At 43.5% G+C, this 20582-nt stretch overlaps 2 protein-coding genes across 2 annotated transcripts; one reads left to right on the top strand and one right to left on the bottom strand.

The window, feature by feature from the left end:
* Positions 1-89: 89 nt before the first annotated feature.
* On the top strand, positions 90-1403 carry med10 (mediator complex subunit 10). The gene is made up of 4 exons (XM_015955649.3): positions 90-347; positions 434-517; positions 699-801; positions 986-1403. Exons 1-4 carry the CDS (start codon positions 226-228, stop codon positions 1079-1081), a joined length of 405 nt encoding a protein of 134 aa, XP_015811135.1. The 5' UTR covers positions 90-225; the 3' UTR covers positions 1082-1403.
* Positions 1404-2800: 1397 nt separating this feature from the next.
* LOC107383178 (zinc finger protein 853) lies at positions 2801-4678 on the bottom strand. Its single transcript, XM_015955647.3, has 3 exons — positions 4404-4678; positions 3690-3977; positions 2801-3534 (listed from the first exon to the last, which is right to left on the bottom strand). The coding sequence occupies exons 1-3, from the start codon at positions 4573-4575 to the stop codon at positions 2852-2854; spliced, it is 1143 nt and encodes a 380-aa protein (XP_015811133.3). The 5' UTR covers positions 4576-4678; the 3' UTR covers positions 2801-2851.
* Positions 4679-20582: the final 15904 nt, after the last annotated feature.

Raw genomic sequence — 20582 nt, 5'->3', positions numbered from 1 at the left:
AAATAAAGGCACCGGGGGCGACTTGAGACCCATCCAAGATGGCAACCGGCCACTATGTGCGACATTACGACGACTTCCGTTGCAACCCTGGTAACACTTCCGGGTAAGTGTCCGTAAACTGCAGCTGATTATTTTAGCTGTCGTCTGCTAACAATAAATGGCGACTGTTTGGTAACGGGTGTTTTTAAAACGCTGAGGTTCATTTATTTCGATAAAATAGTAAACATGGCTGAAAAATTTGATAATCTCGAGGAGCATCTGGAGAAATTCGAGGAGAATATTCGACAATTAGGAATCATTGTTAGCGACTTCCAGCCGAGCAGCCAGGCGGTTCTGAATCAGAAGCTGTGAGTTCTGTTTTTCCTCTTTTTAATTCAGAGTTCCGCTAATACACGTGACGCTAATATGCGGTGTTTGACTTTTGATTTTCTAGAAATTTCATGATTTCTGGGCTACAAGACATCGAGAAGTGCCGACAGCAGCTTCATGAGATCAATGTCCCTCTGGAGGTCTTCGAGTGAGTCCGGTGTTGTAACTCAGTTTCATCACTTTACCTTCTTAATGTATATATTTTGTGAATAAACAACGCCATGCCGTGTGTAGTAAATCCTTATGTTTACTTGTAGTCCAGATGTAAACATAAAAACAATACGTGGGTCCATCACATATCATCTGACATTGAAGCATTGTGGTTGAAGGTACATTGACCAAGGCAGAAACCCTCAGCTGTACACCAAGGAGTGTCTGGAGAGAGCGCTGGCGAGAAACGAGCAGGTCAAAGGAAAGATAGACACCATGACGGTAAGGGATTAGTCTAGATCAGCTGCTCAAAGTATCTGAAAGGATAAAAAGCACCATGCTAATTGCTTTAATGTGAAATGTTTTCTAGTAGATTATTAACCTTACCAGTTTATTTATCCATCATCAGAAACACAATTCCAGTTGTATTTACTGTAAATACTGTTGTATTTCTTTTGCTCTGCAGAAATTCAAGAGTCTCTTAATTTCCGAGCTTAGTAAGGTTTTCCCGGAGGAAATGTCCAAGTACAAGGCTATCCGTAGTGAAGATGCACCCTCCTAGCAGCCGCTCTACCTTCCACCCATGCAGGCAGCTTGCTGACACATCTGGTCATTTTCTTGTAAGGCAACACAAGAATAACCGATACACTTGTTTATACCACCTGATCAAATGGACTGTGTTATTTTTGTTGCAAAGGTAAACAGGATTTTCCTAACATTTTCGACCCTCATTTGTAAAACACCTTAACTCAGGTTTCTTATGACTTTAGTGACGAAATTCGAAAGTTGTTAATTTTGTGCCTCGTCACTCGGAAGGGTCAAATTAATCCAGACTTTATTCGTAAAGTTTTTGTACAAAACTGTCATTAAATTAACTTAACAAATGTTTTGTTGTTTTTCTTCTTTCATCTGTATTTCTGAAAGAAAAAGAAAAGTACTTTTTTGGTTAATTTTGGTTGGTTTGGTGCTGAATGACATGTTGTGTTTAGAGCTTCAAATAACACTGGACAGATGTTTAGACTTTCCAGTGTTCATGTTTTGAAAGCAGCAGTTTTAGTATGAAAACATTTACGTTATTTTTTTCATGCTTGACAATGGAAGCTCATATTATGGAAGCCTGTTCCCGCCACTCCGATAAAACACCTCATAATCATGAGGTGCTGAATTAAGAGATCATGAGTTAACAGTCACGATTATGAGTCATTAAGAAATGGCGTCTCATAATTATGACTCGGCTATTCCAAATAAGATGGCTAATAGTATCTAATAATTATTGGATAGCTAAGTCATAGTCATGAGATATCCCATCATTGAGAATATTTCAATATAATACTGTCAATTATAGCATAGCTAAGGCAATTATGAGATACTATCATAATTATAGGATCGTTAACTCGTTCACTGCCAGCCGTTTCCTGATCAGAAAAGCCCTTCTCTGCCAGTGTTTAAGAGTCACAGAACGTTGCGTGCTAGGATGATGTCAACGCCAAAACTACCAAAACAAAGAGTTGACTCACCTCTTACATCAGGAAGAATCAGCGCGTTTCAAACGTTATCCTTTCTCATAACCCATCGTCGAATTGTGATCGGCAGAAGCGTTTCTCATTGCTAGCTTTGTATGTGTTTTGCAAACTGTTGTATGTATAAATGTATATTGTCAGTTTAGCTTTAGTTCAAGGAACTTGTAGCAGAAGAAGTAGGCTACCGGTGAGAAGCTCAGCCAGGAGATGCACGAACTGCTGCTCACTGAAAGCTCTGTTCTGTGTTACAGAAGAAAATAAACCCTTATGGCACCGGAATAAACGTTGTCATCATTCCGTGTGTTACATAATTTGTCTTTTTTTTACAGCAGCGGCCCAAAACGATCTCCTAACATAGATATTCTGCTTCCTGATCACGTGACGTGCGACGTATGTGGATGAAGATCAGCTTTAGAGCTGGGATGTTTCTTCTCACGGAGCGGGGACTCGATCCGATGCCCACACAGTTAAAAACAAAACAAAAAACGGTTTAATTTAAAATGACGACTTGTGGTCAATGGCAGTTAATGAGTTAAGATCTAATAACGATACAAATTATTTTAATCAGAGTGGCAGGAATGGACTTCTGTACTTTCCTGTAATTATTTAAAGTGGTCTAAAAGCAACATTTGAATATTTGTGACCCACTCGACACGACCCATGACTCATTCAAGGATGAATTAAGCACTGTTTAGGGTGTGAGTGTACGGGTATGTGCTTGTCAGTTTCCCCAGTCACCACACAGACTGGAGAGCAGCAGAGATGTTCTGGGACAGTTTATTGATGATAAAAACTCCAGACTCAATCATCGTCTACAAACACAGAGCAGACTTTTCTCCCGTGTGAGTTCCCATGTGTCTAGTTAAGTGACAACCTCGAGAGAAACCTTTACCACATGTCTCACACGAATACGGCCTTTCACCCGTGTGAGTTTTCTTGTGTCTAGTCAAGTTTTTACACTGAGAGAAACGTTTCCCACAAGTTTCACATGAATATGGCTTCTCGCCTGTGTGACTTCTCATGTGTCCATTTAAATCGCTATAGAAATAAAAACGTTTACCACAGGTTTTACATGAAAGCGGCCTCTCACCTCTGTGACTGCCTACGTTGTTTCTGCGATCTCTCGTTTGTTTGCATCTTTTATTCTGTTTCAGTTTATTGTTGCTGCTTGATTCTGAGTTTTCATCCCTGCATCCATCCCGATCTCGATTCTCAGCTTCAGGAGACATCAAACACGAGAGCTGGTTGTTGCTTGGTTCTGGTTCATAGCTGTCTGTTTCCGCAGAAGGAGAAGTCACCATGAAGGTCACATATTCCTGCTTCAGAATTAACTGTCCCTCAGGCTGACTGATGCAGAGTTCCCGCTGTTCCTCTTTCATCAGTGGAGGCTCTGGTTCCTCCTGATCCAAACTGGAGGTCGTCTCGTGGCTACAGAGCTGCTGGTCAGTCAGAATCTCCTTTTTCCAGAGAGAATGCTGTCGGAGTTCTGGAAGGGCTAATAGACAAAAGAACATTTGGATTAATGCGACAAAGGTTATTTTATTCTAATCATCTGATACGTCTACAGTAATTGACACTGAGAGGAACACGTTCACAACATGTTTAAGGTTTTGAACACAAATCCAGTTCGTCCCCTTTACTCTGACTCACTGAGGTGGTGAGTTCTGTCCTGGTTCTGGATCCCAGACTCGGGAAGCATTGATAAAAGGCGCTGGTGGGTGTTTGGTTTAGGTTCATCCTGGTCTCTTTCCTCATCAGTAGGAGTCACATCGGAGGTAACCAGCTGCTCTTTATCCTGTCTGATGCAGAGTTCCTCATGTTCTAGGATCGGTAAGGGTTCTGGTTCCTCCTGGTCCAAACTGGAGGTCCTCTCCTGGTTCCAGAGCTGCTGGTCAGTCAGAACCTCCTCATCTTTCCTGACATAATGCAGCGGGAGATCTGGACAAACAAAATCCTGATTGATGTGACAATAAGAGAGAACCATTCACTCATCTGATGCATCTAAAGATGTTCAAGCAGACCTTAAGCTGAAAATGAGCACACAGTTCTACGTTCAGAAAGGAAAACAGGCAGAGGGGTTGTCTGTCTGACCTGATGCAGATCTGGACAGATTCAGTAAGATTTTAATTCTTAAGTATCACCATCCAAATTCATTTTTCCATCCATCTCTAAAAGAATATAGTTTTATTATTTAATATCAACATCACGGGGGTTAAAATTGTATTTGAACCCCATTTTACCAAACAAAATAACTTATTCGTAGAATTAGGAGTTTAATTGGTAGTGTGGGGGTTTCAAAATCACATTTTAATAATTCTATTCCTCCAAATGCGACAAATATAAATGTCGGAACTATGCCAGAACCTGTTCTGCGTAAGTTGATCTGTTGTTTCCAGCAGACCTCCAGCAGTCTGTGCTGACGATCGATCTCTTCTTCGTAGCGGACGATGGCTTTTTCAAACTCTGTGAATATTTCTTCAGCAGCAGCAGATAACCGCTCTCTGATGAACTCCCTCAGAAGCGGAACTGAAGACATGTTTACGGCAGAAACTCATTCACCTTCATGTCCAACATCAAAACAACAAGCTAGCTTCGCTAACGTTCTTCCCCCGGAAGTTGCTGTATTTTTTTCAAAGCTTTATTTAAAATTTGTCTTTACAACCTGGTTACATAATTTGCACGACGAAAATTGGTAGAGTTCTCAGATATATACAGAATAAACAATAGTGGGAGAAATTATAAAATTATATATATATATATATAATTTTATATAATTGTATCTACTTAGTTTTTTAGTCTATTCTTGTGCAGTCGAGAAGTTTTTTTTTCCCCTGTGTTCGGATGCGAAACTCGGTGCAAAACAACTGACATGACCGCAACGCCATGCTGCCCCTTTGCCTATAGCCAGGACCAGCTGCTGGGGCTAAGACAGCACAGCCATGCCGGTGTTCAGCTTGAGATCCCCGCGGTGATCAAGAGGAACTACCGTGGCTGCAGAGCGGGGAAAACGCGAAGACTGAGAAGAAAAAGATTCCGTCCTGCTCTCCCGTCTGTGGTTACTGGCAATGTCAGATCGCTGGTTAATAAGATGGAGGAGATCGCGACGCTAACAAGGACAGAGAAAGTTTTCCGAGAATGCAGTGTTATGTGTTACACGGAGACATGGCTGCACAAAAACATCCCGGACCAGGTGGTGGATATAAACGGATTTACGTGTGTGAGAGCGGACAGGGACTCGGGTAGTAGTGAGAAAAAGAGGGGAGGTGGACTCGCTCTTTATGTTAACAACCGCTGGTGTTCCCCCAGTCACGTTAAGGTGAGGATGGCTGTGTGTAACAAACACATAGAACTGTTGGCGGTCGGTCTCCGACCAAATTATTTAACGCATGAGTTTTCCCTCGCCATTATCATCATTGTTTACATCGCTCCTGATGCCAACGCTGCGCAGGCGTATGACGTCATCAGCTCTGCGACAGCGGATGTACTAAATCGTAGTCCCTCTGCGTTTGTGGCTATAACGGGCGATTTTAACCACACGAACCTCTCCACTGTTCTACCTACATTCAAGCAGTATGTGGACTGCAAAACAAGGAACAATAAAACACTGGACCTGTTTTATGCCAATGCTGCTGAGGCATACACCTCCAGCCCTCTCCCTCCCCTGGGCAGGGCTGATCACAACCTGGTCTCCCTCCAGCCCCTTTAAGGTTGGTTTATGCTTGACGCGTCCGCGAGGTCCGCACGGCTCCGCGCGGAAAAGTTGCGTCATTTTGCATCATTTTAACAACCACGCCCCTCCACCGCGCCTCCGCACGGCCCAGAATTTCCGCAACGCGCACCTCGGAAAATTTCTAACCACACGGACGGATGGACGCGGAAAAACATGGCGGACCGGCAAGAACTAGTATGGCAGAGGTTCGTAAATACAGACATTTGTATGATTCAGCTCTCAGAGATCACCATGATCAATGTTGTAAATAATTCTTGGAGAGAAATAGCTCGCACTGTCGGAAAAGACGAGAACGCTGTTAAAAATGCTGAAATGCCATGTTGTAAACAGTAATTTTTACTTCTACTATGGTGTAGTGTTGGATGCATGCTGTAGAGCTCCATGCTGCCCCGTTCAGTTTGGGAGAATATTGGCTCACTGCAGAGACGAGCCGCACGAACCATAAGAGCTGCGAGTTGTGAAGCGCGTTCCATCCGCGAGCCGCATCACCGCGCGGAAAGTGAATGCATCCAGCATAAACCAAGCTTTACAGACCTGCCATCCAGAGACAACCTGCAGCCACAAAAACAGTCACAGCATGGACAAGGGAGTTGGAAGAGACTCTGCAGGGATGCTTTGAGTCAACGGACTGGGATGCTCTTTGTGATTCCAATCAGGACAATATTGACAATCTGACAGGCTGTGTTACAGACTATATCAACTTCTGTGTTGACATGGTAGTCCCCCAAAAAACCATACTGTGCTTCCCCAACAATAAGCCCCGGGTTTCCAAAGACATAAAAGCAACCCTGAACAAGAAAAAAAAGAGCTTTCAGAAATGGTGACAGAGATCAGCTGAAACTGGTGCAGAGGGAGCTGAAAGCCAAGATTGCTGAGGGTAAAGTCCTACAGACGGAGGCTGGAAAACAAACTGCAGGAAAACAACACCAGGGAGGTGTGGAATGGAATGCGGGCTATCACTGGCCTGAGACAAAAGAGAGGTGTTGGGATGGATGGGGATGTCGAAGTGCTAACAACCTAAATCTACACTTCAATAGGTTCGACTGCCCAGTGTCTCCTGTCTCCACAGCCAGCTCTTCCCATCATCTCCTTTCACCCCCCCCCCTCTCCTGCCCCCTCAGATTGTCTCACCCTGTCCCTCTCAGCAGATGACATAAAAAAAAGAATTGGGCAGACTCCACTCCGGCAAAGCTGCTGGTCCTGATGGTGTCAGTCCCAGGGCCCTTAGGTGTTGTGCTTCCCAGCTGTCTGGAGTTTGACAACGGATCTTCAACATGAGCCTGGAGATGTAGAGAGTTCCATCACTCTGGAAGACATCCTGCCTGGTTCCTGTCCCTAAAAAGATCAACCCGTCGACCCCCAGTGACTACAGGCCAGTGGCTCTGACCTCACATGTCATGAAGACGCTGGAGAGACTCGTCCTAAAACATCTGCGGCTGCTTGTGGAGCCTTGGTTGGATCCCCTGCAGTTTGCTTATCAACCTCGTATCGGTGTGGAGGATGCCCTCATCTACCTGCAGGACCGGGCATATTCTCATCTGGACATTGCTGGGAGCACTGTGAGGGTCATGTTCTTCGACTTCTCTAGTGCCTTTAACACGATCAGACCATCACTGCTGGGGAATAAGCTCACGGAAATGCAGGTGGACGCCCCACTTGTAGGTTGGATTATGGACTATTTAACAAGTAGACCACAGCATGTCCGACTGACGAGCTGCCGCTCAGATAACATCCTGAGCAGCACGGGGGCGCCGCAGGGGACAGTCCTATCACCCTTCCTCTTCACCCTTTACACATCTGACTTCATGTACAAGTCTCAGTCTTGCCATCTGCAGAAATTCTCTGATGACTCTGCCATCGTGGGCTGAATCGGGGATGGTCAGGAGGTGGAGGACAGGAGTGTGGTGGACAGCTTTGTTGAGTGGTGTGAGCAAAACCACCTACAACTTAACATCACAAAGACTAAGGAACTGATTATGGACTTTAGGAAGCAGGCCCCACCTCCTACTCCTGTCACCATCAGAGGGGCTGACGTTGAGATCGTTGAGGACTACCGGTACCTGGGGGTTCACTTGGACTGTAAACTGGACTGGACCAAGAACACCAATGCTATCTTCAAAAAAGGGCAGAGTCGGCTTTTCCTACTGAGGCGGCTCAGGTCCTTCATTGTTGGGAGGAAAATGCTGACCATGTTCTATCACTCGGTGTTGGAGAGCATTGTGTTCTTTGCAGCTGTGTGCTGGGGCAGTGGGGTGAAGATAGCTGATGCCAGCCGGCTGAACAAGCTGATTAGGAAGGCTTGTTCTGTCCTGGGTGTCAGACTTGAGAACCTGGAGGAGGTGTCTGAGAGGAGAATGCTAAAAAAGCTTCTCTCTATCTTGGACAACCCCTCCCACCCCATGCACGCCCACATGATGGACCATCGAAGCACACGCAGCAAAAGACTCATTGCCCCTAAATGCAGAACTGACCGCCACAGGAAATCCTTTGTACCGATGGCAATAGGATAGTTTAACTCTTCCTCACCCTGTAGGTGATTCTCCTAATACTGTTACCTAGGCTATTCTGTTCCATCCCAGACCGTGCAATATTACCCAAGAGTTCTGATTGTAAATATGTTTGCATCCCTTCATCATATCATATGCTGCTACTAGTACCCTTAATTCTATTGCACAATACTCTGATCATTTTCGAAAATCGCCTGCACTGATAGCCTAATTACTTATTCACCAGGATACAGTCATGTATTTTATTGAGCTATCTGAGTATTTCTCTTGCACTATCCTATTGTATACTACTGTACACTTTTTTTTACTGTATATATTGTATATCTTATATCTGTTTCACCTGTTCCTTTGTCTCTCCAACTGCTTTGAGCATGTACATGACACAAGAATTTCCTTCGGGATAAATAAAGTTGTTCTTATCTTATCTTAATTCGGCCATTTCTCAGTGCCACATGCCAAAATTCCACTGTTTCCTTATCATAACCCATACAAAGGAGACTGCTGGTGTCATGGTCTGAGGTGAGTGGTTCATTCATGACCTCTGAGTGCTTAATTGCAGGTGAGTGGCACTGAGGAGCGGGCAGCTGCAGCCAATCTGTCATCTACCAGTTGGTTTATAAAAGGAGCAGGGAGATGACATCACCTCGCCAGATGATTGCTCACTTTGGTACACTCCAACCTGCGATCACAAAGCCAACTCTCGAATTTAGAAACCTTGCACTTGTCTTGAGCTTTAGCATATTTGTAATTCCTGTTCCCTGTCTTCAAGTATCCTCGCCATCACCACCTCGTCAGCCATAACCACGGATTATCTCACTGGACCACGTCTCCCCGTTCAACCTGACTGACCCGCTCTCAGCTACTCACCCTGCACTCACCTTCGCTCATCTGGATTCTCCTCTCAAGCTCGACCCTCACCTCAGGCCTGACCACTTCCTCGTCTTCCAGTCACTTCCTACTCACCTCTACACCTTCAACCTCACTCGGACCCTCTCTTCACGTTGACGGCGCTCCTTCAGTTACCCTTTCTAATAAATATTGTTTTACCCTTTTATCCAATCTCAGAGTATTATTCTGAATGTCCTGGGTCAGGAAACTAAACCAGAACATGACAGCTGGAGACTGCTAGGCTACGCTGACCTATTCACACACAGAGTGTGGCCTGACACTTTTCCAAAGTAAGATAGTTGGCTGATTCTTCTTGATAAATCTGCTAACTATCTGACGCTTGTGCATCTGTTGAATGCCAATAAAACCTTGACCATAAGAGTAAACCAAAATAATATTTAAGCAGAACGTACAGAGACACCCCTGATAGGAGTGACGTTGATGTTCTGGTCATAAGCCTAAATTACACTATCATTAGAAATAAGGTAGTATTGTGCGGGGTCCTAAACTTTCAAAAGTACTGATTGTGCCTTTTTAAATGATCATCTATGAATGACCTGGTTCGCTCCCTCGAGCAGTTTCTTAAATACTACCATTAATCAATGTCATTAGAGATGATCCAATATCATCAGAAACATTATCTATTGGAGATAGATTTCTAGGTTACCATGGTTTATTCGTTATGATGACATTAGACATCTTACCCCCAAATTCCACTACCTCCGCTCCGACACGAACGCCGGAGCAAAATCGGTCCCGTTCTAGTCAATCAGAGCAATTCCACTACTGCGGCCGTGCTCCGGCAGTGCGGCGCCGTGCGCCGCCCTCTGTTCCGGCGTCCGGCAAAAATAGAATCGATCCTATTTTTGCCGGACGCCGGAGCACCTCCGCAGTAAATGGACAGAAATCACAACCGTCCAACAGGAAAAGGAGCAAGCACAACTTCCGTTTTTCACAATAAATCGATAAACAAAAGGCGTTTTTGTTTCATATGCACAGGTTTAACAACTTTTAACAACTATCAATGGTGGCTGAAGTTTAAATGCACAAAAGTAAGCCATAAATACAGTTTCCACTATCAAAGTAGTCACACTTTGTTGATCCAAACTCTGCTGATCTCTCAACACAAATGATGGGCAGATTAAACAGTTCATGCCGATGCTTCTCCCACACAACGGGTGTATGGATCTAACTTCCGCGTTTATTGCTCGGACTGTATCGCAAGATCTTGAAAATCCCGTGCATGCTTGTTTGCCCCCCTCAGGTCTCCGCACCGGAGCGGAGCCGTTGTAGAGCGGGTAGCAGTAAAAATTGAGTTCGGAAGCGAGCGGCTGCGGAGGGCGGGGGCGGACCGGAGCGGAGGTAGTGGAATTTGGGGGTTAGAGGTCAAGGACTACTACTTGAACCATGGGTCAAGTCCATATAACCTTGAAACTTTCCTAACAAATTAACCTTATAAACAAATCTCCCTATTTATGATTGAAGTTACCTAAACCTTGATTTAGTGCTCACGTCTTCAGTAACATTTGATTTATGATCAGTTACTTCTATAAGAAGATGTTAAATTAACTGTATAGCTGATGAATCTAGTTCTTTAAAAGTTGTGTAAAATATCTCTACTTTGTGTTAGTCAAGCTATCTCGATTCTCAATTAACTGTTAGTGTAATTAATATTGAAATACTTCCTAAATGGTTAATGAATACTTTCTGTTGTTTTGCTGAGTCTCTATTCTGCCTCTACTACCAGCTCTAACTTTTCTCCTTCTTTTTCAACAAAGAGAGCAGCCCTTGCCCTTGGCTATTGTTATGTTTTTATTATTGCTCGACGAGCATTATGACACTTGTCCTACATGACCCTAAGATGTGATCAGTAGCATGATGATCTAACAAATATTCTTTGGTGGTCACATTATTTTGAAAATGACCTGATTACACGTTCATCTAGTGGTTTTTAAGTCTGTCAGTCTTTTATTTTGTTTATTTCTTGCTGTTTTCTGAATATAAATACTTTAGTTGTTCATTATCACACTTAAGTTATTTTCCTCTGCTTGAGCTTTAAACTAATTACGGCTCTTCCTCAGCATTACTTTGTTTCCTGAAGTATGACCATTTTAGACAAATTACATTTTTACAAATTATAAATTACTTCTCTTGCTTAGAACGTCATTTCCTTTCCTGAAACAATTATCATCCTTTCAAACACCTTTAGGGTTGTGTGTATCTAGAAACACCATCAGTTTTTTATTTGAACGTTCACTGTCCCTATGTGACAAATGAGTTTTATTTTCCTTAGATAAATCTGCTGTTCAATTTCACTGATGGAGTTTTAATTTAGCAGTATTTTTCTCCTGTTGACAAATTTTACGCACTATTTGAACGTCACTGTACATTGTTGATGTACTCTGAAGCAACCTTACTTTACTGAATCTATGTGAAGTTGAAGAATTAATTTTATAATTAGGACTGATTTTGTTGTTAGTTAACTCCAGTGTTAGAAGCAAAGAGATGAAATTTAAAAAGTCACTTGGTCTTGGACACACTCCCTAATTTAGCTGTGATGATGTAATTAAAGGTAAACGTTTCTGTTATGAGGAGAGCAAACCGCTTAGAGTCCATACCTATTATTTTGTCACATAAGCTTGTGGATGCTGACAAGCTCACCCTTTATTTTCCCAGATGAGTTGATTCTTTTTTTATTTCATTAGATCACAATCTTCTGCAACAGCTGTTATACAGCACGTTTCCACTGTTACTTCCAGGTGATGTAAATCACTTTATGTGTTTGTTTTCAATGTTCTTTACACTGATTTAGGCTTTTTTGATAGTTTGTCTTGTTTTGTTTTGTTTGCTTTATGCCCACTGTGCTGCACGACCCCCCCCCCCCCCACCCCCGTTGCAAACTGGTTATTGCAAGTTCCTTGGGATGGGTATTTTTAGCCTTTAGAGGTAAAATGTTATGTGAGGTCCAACTTTTGCTTCGGTTTGATGCAATGCTTGCCGGTATCGGACCTGTTTTGTTTATATCCTTTTATGCCTCTTTTGCTCTGGTGAGCCATGAGTTATCCCATGGCTGGATGTTTGAGTCCTAGGATTTGAGCTGAAATAACCCTTGTTAGTACAACTGTGGATGAGAATAACTGGAGTCCAGAGTGACAGAGAAAATACTTTGAATATTGGATGATTAGAATTTTTTGCTGAAAACAAGTCAAAATGAACAGTGATCTCCCAGAATTTTCTTGTGCTTTTTCGCCCACAGGTCATGAAATCAGGAAATTGGGTTCTGATGAAGGTGCTGAAGCAAGACTATTGGGGCAGCTAGAGGTGAGAAGGCCCATTGGAAGTACTCCTCATCACTCCTACTGCTGTGAAGAATGCTGAAAGGCCATCTTGGATTCATCTATCCCACTGCAAGCTTATCGACGTCAACTGACTGCTTTTAGAGCACACCGAAGTCCGGGTTTCAAAGGCGTGATGTTCAATAGGTATTCACGTCTCAACCCCAGTGAAGACGAAGATCTGCTTCAAGCTTGCTGGTTTCACCACATTGTGATGTTGGTGCATATTCATGGCCTGCTCTTGGACCGCCTCTCAGCACCTGATGGAATGACTGGGACAGCAGCATCTGAGGGGGTACTAGAACTGGAACTGGAACGACGCGTAGCGGCTTTCCGTGAAGTGACGTCCGAAACGGTGCTCATTGCGAGACACACAGCGGAGAAGCTGAAGAGCCACAAAAGATAGCGCTCGGTGGGCGGGAATGCTAGCCAGAAGGCAGTAGAGTTCAGTCAGCAAGCGGTTAAACTATCTTTCAATAGCGCAGCATTCATGTGTTCTCAGCGAGGTGAAGAGTGTAAGAACTGAGGAATGACAGTGACGCGGTTGCTTATAAGTGGAGGGCGGGGCCTCCACGCAGCGTCACTTTCATTCGCCTTACAGGCGTGATTAAATGTGTGTTCAGCCAGGCCACACGAGGGCGTGATGTCCCATAGTACCTTCGTTGTATCGAGTAAATCGACTGAAAGGGAACCACATTTAATGAGTTTTAGACATCAAAGTTGTGCCTTATTAAGTTAACTTGGGTAAAAATGATAACCGTTTTGTTGATTTAACCCATTTAAACTCAACAATTCAGACAGAAAACTTGCAACTTCATCTAAAAAGTAAACCTTCCATCATCCACTCAGAGTTTTTTCATTTCTGGAGTGATGCAAACAATCCTCCCTTTTCACCCCACACGCAGGCATCATCAATTACCCATACTGTCTGTATTCGCCTGCTTTTCTTCTTCCTTCCTGCTTTACTCTCTTTGCCTGCCTTTTCAGCATGTGGGCGACAAACGTCTCTGCTGCAGCGAGTCACAGCAGCAGCAGTAGTCAAGGGCGCCTTTTCAATCCAATAACAAGCTAATTTGTAGAGATCAGAAATGAAATTAAAAGCTGTTTTTATCCAATTTCTGTTTGTGTCTGCACGTCACGACTTCTGTTTCACAGGGTGACACTGTAGATACTGCATGTCATGATGGCTGACTAACCAAAGCAGGGGAAAAGAGTGAGCCTTGTGCTGTAATGATCTCTTTGTATGCAGTGCTGAGGTGCTCTGGATGACTCATTCGAGGAGTCTTTATTCCTTTTCTCTTCTTTTTTTCACCCCAACACTCACCCTGTTTTGCAACCATTCATACGCCTTTTCACACCGACTGAGGTGTTTTCTGTAACGTCACAGAGCTGTAGCGAGGTGTCTCAGGGATCTCAATGGGGTTAATTGAAATCATTCATGTGGAGGAGGATCCTCGTCATTTCAGTATTATTTCTTGTTTTAACTGACATCACTAATGCTTTAATGAAGGAGTATATATTACACATTGAGCAAAGTCAACCTTGATACGGTCACATCCTGCAACATTTCATTTTGTCTGCTAGAAGAGCACAGTTGTTAATGTGCTCAACAGATTGCTTTTCAAGAGATGGATGTGCGCTGGTGTGACCTGCAGGTATCATGTGGGAAGGGAGTGTTTGGTGGAGTCTCGGGTGACACAATGCTCAGCAGAGTCTAAATACTTCATTCACTTCCATGAAAATAGGTCAAGGACTTTTTTGGAAGTGGTCAGAGGTGAAGATTGGTGAAGGTACCCTGGCAATCCAATAAATGTGAATATATAGTCTGACCACGACCCAAATACAGAGCTTAGTTGTGTGGCAGAATCTACAGTTGTCTTTGAAACTGTCTCCGCCTGCTATTGGACAACGATCAAAGTGACATACTCACAGCTTCGCATGTCAGTCAATGGGGCAGTCCAGTAACGCAAATGCATCTTTTTTCTAAATATAGGACCTTTGTCTTGTTGAGGGTCTGCCCTCATGAGAAATTGCTACTCAGTATTTTCTCCAAAAGACTGTGCCAAAAACGCCCTGAAGCGTAAATAAAACAAGGCATATTGAGATCAGTGCAGACAGAGACTCCATCTCCCATGATTCCCTGCAGCTGGAAGCAACGTGATGACGTCACCAAAGTGACGCCGAACCCCGGAACCTACAGATCCCGCCTGCTGGATTGTCTATAAGACCTGAAGCGCGGAGAGAAACCTTCTCTTTTGTTCCAGTTTCAACTGGCGTGAAGAGGCACTCATTTTGCTACCGCTCCGAACGCGTAGACGTGGAGCTGCTGGAAGCAACGGAACAACGCCGATTGAACACTGAGGGACGCCTCGTTGTTCGTTCGTTCTAAGTTTTTTTTTCTCTCTCTCTCTTTCTCTTCCGCTTCTCTCTTATACTCCGAACAAGCGATCGACCGCATGATCGCTTCAAATTAAAAGACGGTCTTTCTCTTCCGTACCAAATACGCCCTCCTGACCATCTTGAAGTAAGCTCCGTTTCTTTATTGTTAATATCTAAGTTTGTTCACGCTGTGGCCAGGCTGGCAGACTGTTGAGATATTTAATCTGTCTTTATGATTGATTTGTGTGTTTCTTGATCTTTGTGAAGCGGTTTTGAAGTGCTTTTGACTGAGTTAATGTGAAAGCTAAGTCCACTGACTGTCTGTGTTTGAGAAAACTTACACACACACACACACACACACACACACACACACACACACACACACACACACACACACACACACGCACACACACACACACACACACACACACACACACACACACACACACACACACACACACACACACACACACACACACACACACATTCCACAAGCGGTTTGATCGTTTCCAGCCAGACAAAGGATCAGCCATTTTGGGTTTTCAAACTACCTCCTTCTTGGTAACCAACCTATCACTGCTTGCTTACGTCATTTCAACCACCTACCGGATCAGATTATTATTTCACATTATCATTCCATTGTTTAATTATTTGTTATTCGTTTGATAAAATAAGTTGGTTGATGTTGATTGGCTAAACACTTTGGGAGGAGCTGAAGTGGTTATATTAGTTAATAAATGTTATTGCCAATTAAGTTCTGTCTCAAGTGAATTTGTTTGTGTTGATATAGAATTACAACTGCAGCTCGTTAAGGATTTTACGAACTTCAGACAAACTGATAAGAGGCTTGGATTCATTTTTCCCCTGTTAAAAGGGGATGGTGCCCCGAGGATATCCTAATATCCTAATTACGTAATAAATCGGTAAATATTTCCATATTTACGAATTTATTGATGAATCCAAAAAGTAAGTAAAGCTTACAAATTATTCGTTGGCTAATAATCACAACAGTCTGCTCTTGAATCAAAGAAAAGTCCAATTCTAAGTCTGGCGCATTGACATCTGTGTTGGCCCAGTTCGGTCTTGGTAGTGTCAGCCCGCCCCGTGCAGCCTTCTCAGGAATGGAAATGTCCCTGAGGATGTGGGTGGGGCAAAAGATGCCTTCAATTAGTAAAAAAAAAGGTGTCCATGATCAGTGTTGCTTCCTTCTCTTCTCACTAAGCAGCAATGCTGCTGTCCTTGTTGCTCCTGCAGCTGGAGCGGCCGGTCTGAGCTGCTGTCAGAAAATGCAAAGATTACCCAGATGTGAACACGATTATCCTACCAGGGCTTGACCGGGGCAGAGCCAGATTTGATTACGCCATTAATTGTCCAAAGTTGGTAGTAAAACCATTTCAAACAAGCCATTGCCGTGTTTGTTGTTTTGTTCCATCACAACTTTCCACCCACCAAAACAAAAGAGTGTTGGGATTGGCAATACACAAAACTTCTCAGGGCAATGGTAGAACTCCAGAAGCTTCAGTGGAGCATGGCTGGATTGACCTGCATTGTCTGTCTAGACTTCTGGCCTATAGTAAAGGCTCTAACAGATGAATCTTTGGTTCCTAAGGCCACTGACTAAATCTAATAAAGATGTACTACTTGAAAGTCTGATTTTTGCTCTAATTTCAGAGAAATTTGTTTATATATCAAGCCAGCAAGACGAACCTTTGCAGTAGCAAAGATTATGCTTTATAGGTCGGTCTAGCCACGCTCCATTGTAGCCTCAGCAGATCTACAATTGGTCCGAACAATTTTAAGTGTGGCCAATCACAGCACTACGCTTTTAGAGAAATGCTGGGTGGGCATAGCACTGGAGCTGCGATGGACGAAATCAACAAAGATGGTGCCGGGTCAGGAATGGCGCTCTTTTGAAATGACCATAGCATCAACTTTAGATTATTTAGACTTGGGCTTTTGTTTGAGACATAAGCAGTTAGAGGAACTGACATCATGCATTTAAAAAACGGAAGGGAACTTCTTCTTTGTCTTTGATGGTGTATGATGGACCTCCCTGTTGACTAATTTTTATAGTGATTAATCAATTTGTCACATTGTTCATTGCTCCGATTGGTCCCAGTACTGTCCAGTTGTGTGTGAAACAGTTTGAAAGACAACTGTAGATTCCACCTTATTGGTCAGGGCCAGACTGTATACGGTACATCATACTGCCAGACAATTTCCAATACACATTCCTGAATAAAGGATGGCTTACCAGGCAGGTCAGTTCCTGCACACTTTTAGAAGTGTATGCATTTGTCAGAAGCTTTAATACAAAGTAATTTACACATAGGTGGGGCAGCAAGGTGTGTGAATTTCTTGCCCAGGCACACAGCAGACTGGGATTGAACTGGCAGTCCTTCAGTTACTGAACAACCCACTCTACCTTCTGAGCCCCTGAGTTAATTAATCACAGCAGGCTGCATGATCTCTATCTCATTAAGCTGCATATTAGGAAACATCACCAATATCAGAGTGTGTAAGCATGATGAACCAATCCTAGTGCACAAAACAAGCACAATTTTAATGGTGAACTAATTATCACACATGCCTAGAACTACTGAAAAGGTAAGATTATTTCATTTTCCACTTTTTTCATCTTACAGTCAGCATCAATTGTCAAAGCTACGTTAACAGAAAAAGAAAATAACGTACACAGGTGAAAAGTACATGCAGCTATTTTTGTGCTGGTTTATATGCACAGACAGCTGCTTCCGTTTCTTTCTTCACCCTGAAACAGACTGCGGAGTTGTTCTTGATCCTGAGTAAAGCAAAGGAATCTGTAGGTTGGTGCAAACCTGGAGAAAATCAATCACAATGTTTAAAGTGTGGCCAGCTGGGGGGATAACAGAGGTTTTTTTTATGGCGTCTAAAAGCAGAAATGATCCAAACAACAAATCTATTTTTCCTTTTGTGAGTCTGTGGAGGCAGCGGAACTGTGAAGTCCTTCTGCGACCTTGGGTTGGTGCAACAAGCACAAAAGCAGAGGCTGCTGCCTTTGATGCTATTACCATAATGTCTTTCTGATGCTAATGCTAAGTGCCGCGGACTGACCGCTGCATTACGCGGCCCACAGCCGTAGTGGACTTACATGGCTGCCGGTCGCCCTCGCTTTCTTCTGTCTAACATTGTGTCTGCTGCCTGTTTGCCTTGGCTCAGTGACACTCATTCACCTTCTCAACAAGGGCCAGGAGGCGGACAACCCCCCTTTTCCTTCTGTCGCCCTGGTCGCCATGGAAACACCTCTCCCATTGGCGTCACTCATCCTGCATCTCTCTTTTAGGACAATGCCTTTTGCCTTCTGTGTGCGGTTAATGTTCTGTTTGGGATAACAATCCTGAGGTACTCCAAGGTTCTGATGCGAACCGTCCAACACATCAGACCAAGGGCGGTTACTCCACTCCCACCCACTCATTTCAGAACATCTACTCACTCCACACATTTGTTCAAACCCTTTGAGTTAAGTGAAAGCGACATGAGAAAACAACACAAACATCTAGTTATCGCACCATCGCAACCTACTCAGAGCATCTCCCTGGATGTGTTCCTTTGTAGCCTGTAATTAAATGATAAAGAGACCAAGTGAAAATGGTAAATTAGCCTAATGATGCCTACTACACGATCAGGAGCAACGCAATCACTGCGCTTCAGAAAGGGCTGCACAGATGGCAGCTAATAGATGAAAAACCTTATTTGCATCAGTGCTTTGTGACCCGACTGCCGGCATGTGTGCTTCACCCCTCTTCTCTCCTGTCTCCCACTTTTGGGATGTTGTTTTCATCTGTAGCCAGACTGATTTGCTCACAAGCTGTAAAAAAGGGTTATGAGACAGAAATATGGGGAGGAGAGGACAGGACGGGCTGTCAAAATCTCCACCTGGTTCAATTATCTGAGACAGCCTCGCTCCTTTTCACTGGCCATTAAATCTTAATGGTCAAAATGTCTATTAGCATGATATATAAATGAGTGTGTGTGTCTCAATAGAATGTGCAGCAAAAAACTGAGCAGTCTTATTGAGATATCAAACCCTGAAATCGAAGATGAAATCCAACATGCTGCCATTTTATTTACTGCACACATCTGTGCACGTTTCTATGGTTATGATTTATAATAAATCTGAGCAGTTCCCCTCCTTCAGATCCACTTTGTGTGATTTAAACATTTGAGTTGCTCCTCATGCGTGCATGGGAAGGCAATCAGCAGTGATTCTCACGTATTTACAGCCATTGTGATGTTGCTGAAGGCCGCCGGCTGCTTTGGCCCGAGGCTGTGAGCCTTTGGTGTCTATGGGTTCTTCTCTGGAGGTCTGTTAGTTGGTTAAAAATCACAAAGATTAGAAGTGGTGTTTGGAAACACAAATTTCACCTCATTACAATTCTTCGTTGAAAACAAAGAAAGTGAATCAGATGTAGCTATGATGTCTCAATCACACCAGGAGTCCCAGTTAGCATGCATGCATTTTACATCAGCTGGTGGAGGATTCAGCCAGGAACGTAACCAGTCGTAGTAAATTACACACATTTTGATACACTGATGACTTAATTTAGCCTCACGTTTTTGCTTAGGAGATAAATTGTTGTCATATGAATATAGAAATGTTTTTGTTTCTGTTTTGTGGATCAGAGAAACACTCACCAGGTTGACTCTGGGGAACTGGGGAAACGCTGTAGACGTGTGATTATGCACACCCGGTGGATGAGAGCGAGCCATTGCAGAGGATGTTTGCATGTGTGGCTGAGAGTGTGGCTCCCAGCTGACTGAAACCAACAGGAGCATGCTACAGTGACTGCAGATATAATGGACTGACCCTCAGTGCTGTCACGCTTCGGGTTTCTGAAGAGCTGAAACGAAGCCCACGGCAACCACCTTGGCTGTGTCACATGTCTCGTCACTCCAAGAAAATTCTAAATTTGAGCTGAGATCGGGGTTGTGAGGATGTGAGAAGATGATTAACACCCAAAGATGCTGCTACAAGCTAACTGAGCTAACTGAGGTTTGGTGAGTGCTTTTAGCCAGAAAACTATGGTTGAGCAACTCTGCTGCTAAGGCCAATAGTTCCCTACCTTTTTTCAACGAGGGCCCCCTTGCCACGACCACCCTGACCCCAACCCTTACCCACATACACACATAAAAGTGATTAATCACAAATTTTAAACAGACATAATGAGTTATACTATTGGGTGTGTTGTTACGATTTAATGAATGTAATCGCTGACGTTGTCAGGTCCGTTTTAGGGGGGCTTCAGCCCCCCTAAAATAATCACAAGCCCCCCTATCATTTTGGTTTATTTTATTTTATTTTTTTCAGTTAACTTTTTTTTATTTGTTCACATCTACATGCTCAACACAATCACGACATGTGAAGTTGGTACATGAGTTTTTTAGTCTGAAACAGAAATAATAATTAATGAATATAGAACTACACTGTCGCACACAGGAAGTATCAAGAAAGAACTTCCTCCCCTTCCCGCAGCTTTGTTGACAAGTCAGGGGGCGGGGTGATACAGAGCAAAACCTATATATCGTTGAGCAAACCCTGCTCAGCGCTCATGTAAGTCACTCAACATCACATTAGGGTAAGACAGCAACAGCAGCACACCGTTAACATTTCAAGGTTATAGTTCAGACTTCAGAGAGGAAAATGCTACCGCACCAACATGCTAAT

This window comes from Nothobranchius furzeri, chromosome 11 (assembly GCF_043380555.1).
Source record: "Nothobranchius furzeri strain GRZ-AD chromosome 11, NfurGRZ-RIMD1, whole genome shotgun sequence".
Classification (NCBI taxonomy): Eukaryota; Metazoa; Chordata; class Actinopteri; order Cyprinodontiformes; family Nothobranchiidae; genus Nothobranchius; species Nothobranchius furzeri.
This window is presented reverse-complemented; position numbering and strand designations above follow the sequence as displayed.

Coding starts and splice junctions, on each gene's coding strand:
- med10 (XM_015955649.3), top strand. CDS start 226: ATGGCTGAAAAATTTGATAATCTCGAGGAGCATCTGGAGAAATTCGAG. Junction 518..698: donor GTCCCTCTGGAGGTCTTCGA/GTGAGTCCGGTG, acceptor TTGTGGTTGAAG/GTACATTGACCAAGGCAGAA. Junction 802..985: donor GAAAGATAGACACCATGACG/GTAAGGGATTAG, acceptor TTTGCTCTGCAG/AAATTCAAGAGTCTCTTAAT.
- LOC107383178 (XM_015955647.3), bottom strand. CDS start 4,575: ATGTCTTCAGTTCCGCTTCTGAGGGAGTTCATCAGAGAGCGGTTATCT. Junction 3,978..4,403: donor GATCAACTTACGCAGAACAG/GTTCTGGCATAG, acceptor TTGTTTGTCCAG/ATCTCCCGCTGCATTATGTC. Junction 3,535..3,689: donor GGACAGAACTCACCACCTCA/GTGAGTCAGAGT, acceptor TTTGTCTATTAG/CCCTTCCAGAACTCCGACAG.